The 12,500-nt window shown below is 41.3% G+C and overlaps 1 protein-coding gene across 8 annotated transcripts in view; it reads right to left on the bottom strand.

Annotated features, from left to right (window-relative positions):
* The window catches only part of EBF3 (EBF transcription factor 3), a 121,758-nt gene that overhangs the window by 23,132 nt on the left and 86,126 nt on the right, over positions 1-12,500 (bottom strand). For all 8 annotated transcript variants that reach the window (XM_065672976.1, XM_065672975.1, XM_065672982.1 and 5 more), the window contains one exon: positions 12,447-12,500. This exon is cut by the window's right edge and continues 73 nt beyond it. In XM_065672976.1, coding sequence (XP_065529048.1) covers positions 12,447-12,500 — 54 coding nt within the window. The remainder of the gene's footprint in view (positions 1-12,446) is intronic.

A 12,500-nucleotide genomic window follows, 5' to 3' on the forward strand; every position in this document is an offset into this window, starting at 1 on the left:
TTCAGATGCTCGGGAAATTAAAATTTCAAAGATCTGCTGCAAAAAAAAATCAATGGGTAAAGATCAATGCTCATAGAAATTTCATGAACTTTGAACTGATATGGGCATGATGATGAGAAGTGGTTGGAATTTCAGGTTGCTGATTGTTCCTCACCCAGATGAAAAGCAGCCTACGGGGCTGAGAGGAGGTAGACATTCCAGATGGGTTTTCGCTTTAATATTTTGTCAGACAAAAAAATTAATTTTTAGTCTATTTTGGTAACAAGAAAATCAGCTTTTCCGATGCGACGTGTAATACCAGCACTTCTTAAGAGCACCTAATGCTTTGCACATTAACACTGCAAAGAAATGAAATCGGTTCCCTTTGCAGCCGATTGCAGGTGCAAATTAATATTGTAAAATGAAGATCAATACATGGACAGGGCAAAATCAATAGTGGCTAAATTATTGCTGCATTTTCCTCCTCATTCAAGATGAGTTGTGTTTTCCTCTCAAAGTCAATACTTTGCAGCTTTTCTCATTAATTTCTCAATAAATTTGGCAATGAATTTCAATCACAGAACTCGGCAGGGTGAGCCAAGCATTGTGGAATGCATAGGAAATACAAAGGCATGGAGGGGTTGAACACATCATTCATCAGAAGGCACTCTTGCTTGTTGAAGCAGGACTAATATCCCTGGACTTACTAAGGACAACCTATTTACTGTAAAAAAAAAAAAATAAATAAAAGAATAAAACAATTTAAAAGCATTTAAGTTCTCCCCATTCCACAAAGAAACTAAAAATAGATTTTTCATTAAAAAACCAAAACGACACCTTTGTCTTTATCTCCTTGGTTTCTCATAATTGCTTAGCTTTCCTTCTGATAGCAGGAAGGGAAACAATGGTACTCACTCACTTGTTTCAATTACAGGCCTAAAAATTCACAGGTCAGCTAATAATTACCCTTGATCAGATAAACAGAGAGAGTTTTCCTTAAATGCTCATACTAACAGTTGGTAAACTGCCTCTTTTTTAATGCATTTGTTTTTTTTCCTAATTAGAACGCAAGGCCCACCTCCAACATTGACATCTGAGATGATGTTTGCAGGTTTGGATGATGGAATTGTCCTCCCATTCAGGAGAACCTGCAGGGAATAACGGCACTGGGATGCGACGCTGCCCACAGAGAAGGGGACAGCCCCATTGTCTTGTCACAATGAATACCGTTGCTGACAACAACTGGATTACGTTCAAACTCTTCTGTTTACATAAGGCAAAGAATGCTTTTGATTATGGCTTTTTATAGTCTTGATGAAACTGGAGCCCCTGATCCAGCCCCCAACCAAGGAACTCTACATGGAGCACGTCCCCCAGCCCCAGGGAGGGTGAGCTCCTGTGGGGAACACGAAATCACACGCAAGTTTAGCAAAGAAATATGAAAAGAGCATATTGAGCATCAGAGGAACAAGAACACTCATTTGTGGCTTTTACATCTTTGAAGACAAATGTCAATTTATTCCGTTCAAGAATAGTCTATCCCTCTCAGAGTCTTTTGTAGAGGAGGTCAGAACACCTCCAGCAGAACTGATATTGTACTAAAAAGTGAGCTGAAAGAAGAAATAAGGGAAAATGTTTCCTGACCAGTTCCAGTCACCTACCAAACCAACTCCAGGAAAGAAAGAAGGAACAGAGGAACAAGGAAGCAAGGAAGCAAGGATGTGGGGGCAGATAATTGTCAAAGAAACAAAGAATATGCATCTTCTGCATCCACCTCATTGTGGATGCCCCATCCCTGGCAGTGTTCAAGACCAGGCTGGACAGGGCTTGAAGCAACTTGCTCAAGTAGAAGGTGTCCCTGCCCGTGGCAGAGGTTGGAACTGGATGAGCTTTAAGGACCTTTCCAAACCATTCTATGATTCCACAAATGTGTAGCAAATTAAGGTTTAGATACATCATATGTCTAATAATCTACCCTCTAATCTTCAAAAGCCCAATTCCAGCATCCTTGGGGGTGTGGAGGCTCAGCAGGGTTGGTGCATCCTCACTGCAGGAGGGGTACCAGAGGCTGCCAAGAAGCACTTAATGGGGGGCTCCAGTCTTCCCACCACCCCAAGCCCTTCCACTCACCACCCCTAGTGAATGCTGAGGGACCATCCAGCCTCTCCAGGCTGTCCCACCATAGGACTTAGGCTCTTTGGCACACCTTTTGGTAGGTGACACTCAGACACAAGCGAAGCACTAATATCTGCATGACTGGATTCTGCAAGGATGCCTGCATGCCACTCTTACTGAGAACGGTAGTGTTTCAGGCTCTTATATTTGCCAAAAAAGTCATTACCATCATAATAGCTACAGATCTACTGTAATGAATGAATGAAGGAGAGGCAGAGAGAAATGGAGAGGGACAGAGAGAGGTGAAAGGATAGGAGAGGAAGACTGAGAAAGAGAAGAAGAAGGAGAAGGAGAAAGAACGAGAAAGAGAAAGAAGGAGAAGAGAAGGAGAAGAAGGAGAAGGAGAAGAAGGAGAAGAAGGAGAAGGAGAAGGAGAAGGAGAAGGAGAAGGAGAAGGAGAAGGAGAAGGAGGAGAAGGGAAAGAAAAAGAATAGGAGGAGGAAATTTAAAAGCATTGTGTTGACTGGGGCAGTTTGAGAAACCTCAGGTGTACACCCTAGCTGTGCAGAACACCATGGAGGTGAAGGAGCATGGGCACCCATGCTGATCTCCCCCCGCCAAGAGCTCTTCTGTTCAACAGGGTGAGCCCTGTAGGAAGCAAAGTTTGTTCTATGTGTGAAAACTCTGATAGTTCTACAGAACTGGGCCAATACTGAAGCTTTCCTAGGATGATGCTGCCTCGGCTTCATCACCCTGAATCTGATCACTACCTCAGGCCTGAATGTGAGAAGTGTCCAGAGCACAAGGACTCTGTGTGCAATATGTGACTCATCAAGCAGCTGTAGGAACCAGCACACTAACAACTTGAGGAGGCGGTGAAAGGGGAAGTTAGCATGATAGAATCAGAATGGTTTGTGTTGGAAAGGACCTTAAAGCTCATCCAGTTCCAACCCCTGCCACAGGCAGGGACACCTTCCACTAGATCAAGTTGCTGTGAGCCCCATCTAACCTTGAGCAACCTGGTTAGAAGGAGCAGTGTGTTTTGGGTCCTTGGAGCCTTATATACCAAGCAACCCACCTCAAAGAGAGGTGTCAAAATTTCAACAAGGGGTTTGGCACAGTTGTGTGAGGAGCACCCAGCTCTGGTGCAAGCTCCATACCCCTGCCCCTACCTGCCCAGTGCCTGTCATCTCCCCAGCTCTGGTCAGAGAATGAGTAAAGAACACAGCAGTGCAGGCAATACACAATACATGCACCCTCTGCTTGCATATGCTCCCCTATAGCATTCCCCAAGGCCACTGGATAGAAACCTGGGTAGATGGACAATGAATGCGTCTGACCCCAGAGAGCAAAACAATGGGGTTTATGGGGAGGAGTGAACCTCACCTGTGACATGGCCATGCTAAGCCACCAACCCAACCTGCTGTATTGTACAGACATCACTCTGCTGCTGTTACAGATGTTTAGAATCAGTGGTGCTTGATTGGAAATACTGATTTAAAAGCTCAAGTATGAAGTAGTGAATGAAAACCACTTAAAGTAAATCCACCCACAGTATACTTGGTGTGTCAGTTAACTGAGTCACCATATCAGTCTACATCACATGGTTCAACCTAAGAAGTTTGCCATATAAAATATCTGCAGATTTACCATGACTTAAACACATAGAATGAGCACATCATAAGAAACCAAGGATGCCACCAGTAAGAAGCAGCCCTGAGGAGAAGGACTTGAGGGTGTTGGGTGAGGAGAAGCTCCCCATGACCCGGCTTCAGTGAGTGCTTGAGCCCAGAACCCCTCCGTGTGCTGGGCTGCACCCCCAGAGCGTGAGCAGCAGCTCAGGGAGGGGATCCTGCCCCTCTGCTGTGTGAAGGGGAGACCTGAGAGCAGCTCCAGTGCATAAAGGGGCTGCAGGGAACCTGGAGAGGGGCTTGGGACAAGGGCCTGTAGGGACAGGCCAAGGGGAATGGCTTGAACCTGCCCGAGGGGAGACTGAGCTGAGCTCTTAGGCAGAAGCTCTTCCCTGGGAGGGTGCTGAGGTGCTGGCACAGGGTGCCCAGAGAAGCTGTGGCTGCCCCATCCCTGGCAGTGCTCAAGGCCAGGTTGGACACAGGGGCTTGGAGCAAGCTGCTCCAGTGGAAGGGGTCCCTGCCCGTGGCAGGGGTTGGAGATGGGTGAGCTTTGAGGTCCCTTCCAACACAAGCCATCCTATGATTCTATGATCTTATCGACTGTTAGCATGGAGCACTGCAAGGGAGGGACTTTGTAGTGTTTCAGTGGAAATTAGAAGAAGGAAACCTGTATGACATCAAACTATAAATGCTCTAATCATTCCAAGGAATTACCACAGTCTATTACACAGGTAACTAATAAAACATGGCACTTTATGAAAACAACAAAATATTCTACTCCAAAAAAACACAACATATTGTTGATTTGGTTAAGGGTTTCACCACCGTGAAACTACATCAAAGAAGGGAAACATCACTTTTCAGCTACGTAATACTTCAAGGTACTTCATTAATTGAGACTTTTTTTACTTACATAAACTGGGCTTGCATCTGTTTTTATATTTGTGGCATTATTTGGGAGTTTATTCCTCTGCTAGGCCTCACAGCTGAATAAATACCTCCTTACAGATGGGTCTGTCCGGATCCATCTCCTTCCTCTTGCTCCCACACATGTACTTCAGAGAATTATGCTGGAATTCTGTTGCTGGAGCCTGCCAGCACAGAAATTCCCCTCAAGGCTGAAAGCACCAGCCCTGTGCCACACAGATGGATTATAAGGTGCTGCACTCACCCCTTCCCAAAGAGCTGATGGAGCTGATGTGCACCAGCTGCCATAGAAACCCAGAGGAGCCTCTGTGCTGTTAATGCAGGAGGGAGCATGAATAAGTGCTACGATTCTTCCGAAATACAGGAATTCCAGGTGAAAATGATGCTTGCCCACAGCAGATGGAAAATCTGATCACTTGCCTGTCTCACTAGCTTATCTTTTCCAAGGTACTTATCCATCTCAGAACCATATGAAAGCTATGATGCTTCAGCAAACGTCTGTAAGAGATGGTATTCTGCACAACTTCATTTATATTTGGTAGCAATCACCCCACATAAGAACATAATACTGTAATATTTTAATCCAATCTTTAAACAAATAGGATTTATAATCGCGTCCTCAATATGGTCTAACATAGCTTTTACAACAGTATTCCTCTGTCACATAAGCTTTTGAAACAAAAGTATATCTTAGTGTTGGGAAATCTCTGTCTTACATATGGATACTGGAAAAAAATACCTCAAATAACTAATTGAATTCAGGGAGTCTATAAAAAAGCTTTAGTAAATGCTTAAGCACAGTGGATGTTGCAACTTTAGAAAGCCTGTGTTGTTAGTGTTCTACCAATATAAGTAGTTAAGAATTGTACCAACTAAACTATTCATTTTTTTTTTCAATGACAATTTAACATTTTCAGTGGCAATTTCAAAATATTTATGTGGTACAAAATTAAAGTCTTTCATTTTATATAAAATTATTTACAAAATAAAAATTATTTAGCTTGGGAAAACTGAAAATGCAGAAGGGTTTTACTGAGGTATCTAAAACAACTTTTTAAAAAAAAAAAGGTTTTCTAGGGGGTCATATTGGCATATTTAAGGAGATGTTCTCAAGATTGTGTCCAAAAAATGTCCTTTTTTTCCCCCCACCTTAATATTTGTGTATGTTGGAAACTGTGTAATTCAAAATATGAATATACCCAGTTCTAGACTGCAGCTTCCAAGCTTATCAAAGACTGGGATAAAAAACAGAATTCAGAAAGCATGGATTGCTGCTATAGTTATCTGCACACTTCCATCAGCTTCCTCCACTTGCACATCCAGTGGTGGACATCCAGCCAATGGACATCCATGACAAGCAGCAGGGATTATTCCCAACTGGAAGCCTACACCAGAGATAGGCATCAACCGACCTTCAACAAACATCAGATGGGGTGCACCAGATCTACCACAGAGCTTTTCTAATCATACAACTTTGTGTGGTATCAACGAAAGTTTGTGTATTTAAAAATCAATAGTCATCTACAGCAATTTATATTCAGCCTCTGAGTAACAACTACATTGACTAACCCCTCTTGTGGAAATATCCATGTTCCATAAGCTTCCAAAGTGGGTTTATGATAATTTTGGTAACATTAGAAGCTACATAATGGACAATGTCTTAGAAATCATTATAAAATATAAATAATAGTAGACATTCCATGAAAACCCCTAGGCTAAATAGCTGTGTCTATTAGATGGAAATTTCCCAACAACTAAGATTTGACATGAAAACACTTCCAAGCTTTTTAACATAGCAGTAGCAACCACATACACAGCAATATAAGAAGTTCCAAAATACAATAAATTCATTATTCTTATAAACCCTGAGCTTCTGGGTGTTTTCCTTATTCCCATGTTATGCTAGACTCAATGCAAAGGCCATGAAGCCAGTGGGCATGTTTCTTTTTGGCTCAACAGCACTTTGATGAGAGTATGGATTAATTTAATGGGAGTACTGGTGTCGGCATGCACCATGTGTAGAAGGAACTAGGCAAAACCAGACGTTCAGCTGGATATCCTCCAATGCAACCCAGATCATTTGCTCTCTTGTTTTCATAATATGAGAACAAGATGTACATTTTCAGTGAAATATCTTATTTCCTCTCCTTCCACCTTTTTAGTTTGATCTGAAACTTTGGGAAGTTTTTAGCCCAAGTGTTACAATCAGGCTACAGTGATAAAAAATAGCTATAAACTAAAATTTATAGAAATAACAATAGAATTAGACACGTTAATATCCAGGAAGGTGATTTTACTGTTTAACTGTAGCTAGCATGCAGAAAAAGAGGAAAGTGTTTTTTTCCCCTTCTCACAGAAAACAAGGTAAAGGTCTTATTCAGCACTCAAATTTTCCTGATTATTACATGAAGCCAAGATGACCCTTTTGTCCTCTTTTTAAGATGAATTGCAATCTCTTCAGCACTACATTTTGTCAGTTTGGGCACAGCAGAGTCAATACCTTCACCTTGACACGGAAACTTTGTGATTTATCAGCCCTGCCGTCACTGGGTGCTACCACGACCTGGTGAGGTGCAGCCACTCATGGCACTAGGAGCAGACTTTGGTCACAGCTACTTGGAAAAAAATAAAGCACTCTCTGATGATAGACAAATGTGTCTTGTTAGCAACAGCCAAAAAGCGCTTGACTTGTACTAATAACAAAAAGGCCATGTTGGTCACCATGGGTCTAAAGACGAAGCACCCTGTCACCGCCTTGGTTGGGAAATTAGCAAATAATGTTCCTTTTCCTTGATAAATGGGTGACAGTTCTCTCTCACCAATCATTTTTTAACATTTTGATGCATGTCTATGATCCCGCTGGAGGAACAGAAAAGTTTACTGGCCCTCAATTTTCAGATGATGAATGGAACACTCTAAATGTGCGATTTCTGTATGAGGTATAGTTCATTTTAAGCAATTCTAGTAAATGGGTGTCACTGATTAGGACAAATAGTCTACTTGTGCAATAGCACAAATGGTATGTCTCATTCTTCTGGCCTCCTTTGAGACAGAAAAGAAAGGGGACAACAATGACCCTGATAAACCTGGAATTGCTACTGTTTAAAAAAGAGCTATTATATGATATACATTATCCAACATGCTATGGACTTGATGCTACTAAATCACTTCTGTATGCTTAGCATTGCCCTATTAATTAAAAATGTGTGACACGCTGAAAAACCTTCTTTATAAGAAAAGACAGTTAGACAGAATCTCCTTCCCTGTGACATTATCGTTGTAAGAAAAGCACATTTTACACTAGCCCTATAAAGCGGTTTAACATGTTAACAGAGATACTTCCTGGCTTTGGCTCTGCAATGCTAACTTTGACTGACTTAGAGAGACCCATCTTGAAGAAAGGGCAAGAATATTTGTTCTATCTTGATTTTTTTCAGCTTGCTAACAACTGATACTGACACGAGGTCTGATCAATAAATAACCAATACTGTAATAACAGGGACTGCAAGTTGCTTCAGGACAACAGCACTTAGAAAAGGAAAAAAAAAAAAAAGCAAATGCAATATATGTGAATGAGAAATGCTGAGGATTTCATTAAAATGAATGTAGCTGTTCCTTTTTTTTTTTCAAGGTTTTCCAATAAAGTCCTGTATCCGATATATATATTTTTAGCACTGGTTTTGCAAAGTCACCAGATTTCATTCTTTGGAGCAATAATTGAATATGTACAAGGACTAATCAGGTGATTTAAATTTAACTAAGGCATTCGCATGTAGTTTAGCATAGTAAAAATAGTATGATTTGTGGGAGGCAATTAACAATCATTTGCTCTGTGGATACAAGTAATTTGTTTAAAGAGCACTGACCTATGAGACAGCTAGTTTGTGTTGGCTGTGATGGAAGGGAGCTATTGACTCTAAACAGTGTAACAGCGCCATTGACAGAATCACATTTGAATGCACACAAAAGATCTCGAAAATACTTGAGGAACATGAGATCTTTCACAGGGGGAAGTGGAGTGGGGGCTGAGCAAGGAACCCAGCCAAAGCAGAGGTCTCTGCACCGAGGCAGAGCCCAGCCAAAGCAGCAAATATGGACAATGTAGTGACTAAAGAGGGTTTCCCCCCTTTGGTGCTGTGCCAGCCTTAGAGCCCGGCCGTACTCCTCCTACACAAATACCCTATCAGAAGGAACACAAACTGGGAGCACTTACTGGTTGAGTAATGGTTTCATAAGCTTAAAATTGAATGCGAGTCTTTGTGCAAAATAATCATTTTTATGTTCACATCTAGCAAATGCATTGCAGACCTGGGAATGGTTCCATGTATTCAACATTCACGCTTTCTCGACGTCTGCTTTGGACATGTTTGCAATCGAATGCCAATACCTTGTACAGCAACGGGATACAGACTCCTGCAAATGATCTGTTGTCTCCTGACAATTTGGGTCATTTCTTTCACTGAGCAAAGGAAGTTATCAAAACAAGGGGGTGCAGCAGAAACGGCGCAGTGCAAGCCGCCAGCATTTAAAAGTTCTGAGTGCCAACTGGCTTTCTTTGGAACTATTTTAATATACACAGGGTCCTGACTATACTTCCTTTATTTGCTGGGGAATCATTATGCAAAATAGACACTTGGAGAAAACAGTGAGGCAGTGGCACCAACACACTGTAAATACAGCACTGCCGCTCATCTTCAAGTAAATCAACAGAATCTAGAGCTTAAAATATGTGTGTAAAGGTGCAGTTTTATCTGTAACATAATTTCATTTAGAAGCATATAAATCACAATTTGCCATAATCAAATAACACCCCAGTGCTTATATTCTAATTAAAAAAATAATCTCTGATATTTAATTTAGAAACGTGAAAGACTTCAGCAGCAAAATTACAGCCACAACCTGCACAAACCACTCCATTTGCTCAGACATAGAGAATTTTTGAGGTAGCCTTTTAAAAATGATTATTAAACAAGCAAACGATGCACTGGTCGATATATATTAAAACAAGTATTGTACCCAGTTATTAATTTGCACTATTCACTTTTAAATGCAGCAAATACCTCATTAATTTAATTTTAGGTGCCCACCAGTTTATATTGCATTTTACAGTCTAGAAGGCAATTTACTATTAACTGGCAATTACATACAGAATGATTGTTAATTCTGCTCCTAAGTGCTAGCTGCTTGAAAATTGTTATCTCTCTCTAATTTTTGACCTTCTTACAACAGGGGTGAGGTACACTGGGAATACAAAGGACTAGTAGAGAAGAGCTGGACATGTCATTTGTGACTCATTCTTTTAATTCACCGTGCTAATCAACTGAACTGCCACAATCTCCCAAGGTAATTGTATCTTTATAATAGTTGAAAGCAGCGGGCAAAAAGGCATGGATAGATGGGGAAAGGCCTTGCCTCTGCCTGCTGAGAGCCGGCGCGCTCTTGCTTCTGTGTGAGACTAATAGGGGCTTTTGAGAAAAGTCTGGAACTTTCGTATCTCTGCACCCTGATCGTTTAATGTCTCAACTTCTCTGCTCACAAAGGCTTTGTACACCACACTACACTCTTGTTTCATTATTCGGCAGCCTTGTTGCCCTATGGTCTACCTCATGCTGGGAAGGTTAAATGTTAGAGTGCCAAGCCGGGCTGCAAGCATGGTGGGACACTGATGGGAAACAGATGCCCTGGGGATTCAGCCCCTCCCTCCTCTAGGACTACATCATTCTCATTTTCTGAAATACAGTCAGGCTTGGCTCCGCTCTCAATGGCAGCTGTAATTTCCGAAGACTATCTCAGTCCTCCTATCACTTCAGGATAAAGCAGAGCAGGCAGAAGTTTCTTGGTCAGGCAGACGCGGGCGTTATCTTTTTATTCTCTTATTGCTGGGATATAGGTTTGTCTTTCCTTCAAAAGGCATTTTAAACATATATATCCCACTAAAGTGTTGTTAGCAATGTACTTTATTGCCATTTTTTTCCAGCGGGAAAATCTCCTGACACTGTCACTGTTCTCAATATCTTTACTTAGCAATAAAGACAAAAGATGACCCCCGGAAAGAAGAAACAAATGTCTTTTCCTTAATTTCATATATATTTGTATTTACACATGAGAAAGAAGTTCAAAACCAGCAAAATTTGCCAAATTTGCAAAATCCCCACCTAAGATATCAGTTAAAGACATTACTGTGGAGCAATTCAGAATTCCTCTGCACTGAGCCAGACCGTCATCTGGTTCAAATCTGCAGCACTTCCCTGTGTGCAATGGAACTGCACCAGCTCACAACAGCTAAACTATCTGGAACTTAGTCTGAGGCTTTTAATTCATTCATCTTTTATTTTGCTGAACACTTATCTTAGCCAGTAATACTTGTCAGGATCCTATAGCTTTGCATGGACTATGCCCATAACAGCATGTTTTAGCCTGTAACCATGACCACATGCAGCCCCACCTGCAGTCACCACCTTTGCAATAGACTACAAAACAGTGTTGGTTTTCAACATATGTTGTTGGCACCAAAAGGGTCACTACCACCCTGTTTGGTACCTCTGATAAAACACCCAATCAGAAAGATCAAGAAAATGTCAATATTGACTCCCTTGTCAGCCAGAATTGAGGCACCCCAGTGTGAATGCAAGTGTTGGGTTTGCTCAAGGGATAGACGGAAGACAGCAATATCAGATGCTACCTTCACTCTGAAAGTTCATTTCACTGATAGATCTTAGGCAGTCAAAAACATATCCACAATGTGTTAACTGCTTTAAAAGTCCTAGCTTAAAACTACCCAGAAACACACTTTTCCCATTAGGTCTGAATTAATAGATAGAAACAGTTGCAGTCTAGTGGGAAAATATTCATCAAAATGCACATCATCTGCACATCATCTGCAATCTGCATTATCTACCCAATAAGGAGCAAGAATTCTCCCTGAATCCCTACAGTCTGTCGAGTAAACAGTTAAAGGCTCTTTGTTTTCAAACGAGAGATTGATTCATCGGATCAAATTTATTACCTATAATCCTCATCCAAAAGAACGGTAAATTAAATTGCTGTTTCTCCCTTTTCTCTCCCAGCACCTCAGTCAAATTCATTGTTAAATGCCAGAAAAACTGTAATACACATTTTAGATAAAAAGCCAGCAATACTTCATCCCAAAGTAAGACTTTTCATATTATAACCACTGGAAACCACAAAGTTCCGACTTTTTCTTGTGCTCTTGTAAATTAAAATCAAACGCATTTAACAGGATTGGCACAAATAAATCATTCCCAGGGTTGTGAGTTTGTATCCCAAGTTTCAGGTCTGAAAGAATTTTTAGAGCCAGATTGTGAATAAGGTTGGATAAAGTTCTTTGGATCCAAAAACAGCTACTTGATCCAGTGCCTAAAACTCCAACTGAACCTTTAGGGAAGTTCAAGAAGTTTGGATAGATAGTCTGAGAAATATTTTTCATCACTGAATACTTCTTAACTCCTTTTTCTGGCTGGAGCACAGTAGGAAATGCCATTGTTAATCTATTTCTGGCCAAAAATGAAAACAGGAAGTAACAGGCATCTTGTGAGAGAGCTTGGTCTCATGAGACATGGAGATATATAAGACCCAAGAGGCTTCGAGAGGCACCGGAGCTTCTGGGTGCCCATACAAGCAGGTATTTTGAGGTCTGGCTACCACCAGATGCATTTCCTGCAAGACACAGCCTACTTTTTAAGAGCATTGTCGTGTTCCTGCTTTGCGCTGCCTGTGTATGATTAAAACATGGGAGTTAGTATCCCAAAAGCAGTAAGGAAACCATACACTTACCAGTGTAGACGAACCGGCCGGGAGCACCTTTGCAGAACTGTTTGGATTTGTAGG

The sequence above is a fragment of the Lathamus discolor genome, chromosome 3 (genome assembly GCF_037157495.1).
Source record: "Lathamus discolor isolate bLatDis1 chromosome 3, bLatDis1.hap1, whole genome shotgun sequence".
In the NCBI taxonomy this organism is placed as follows: domain Eukaryota; kingdom Metazoa; phylum Chordata; class Aves; order Psittaciformes; family Psittacidae; genus Lathamus; species Lathamus discolor.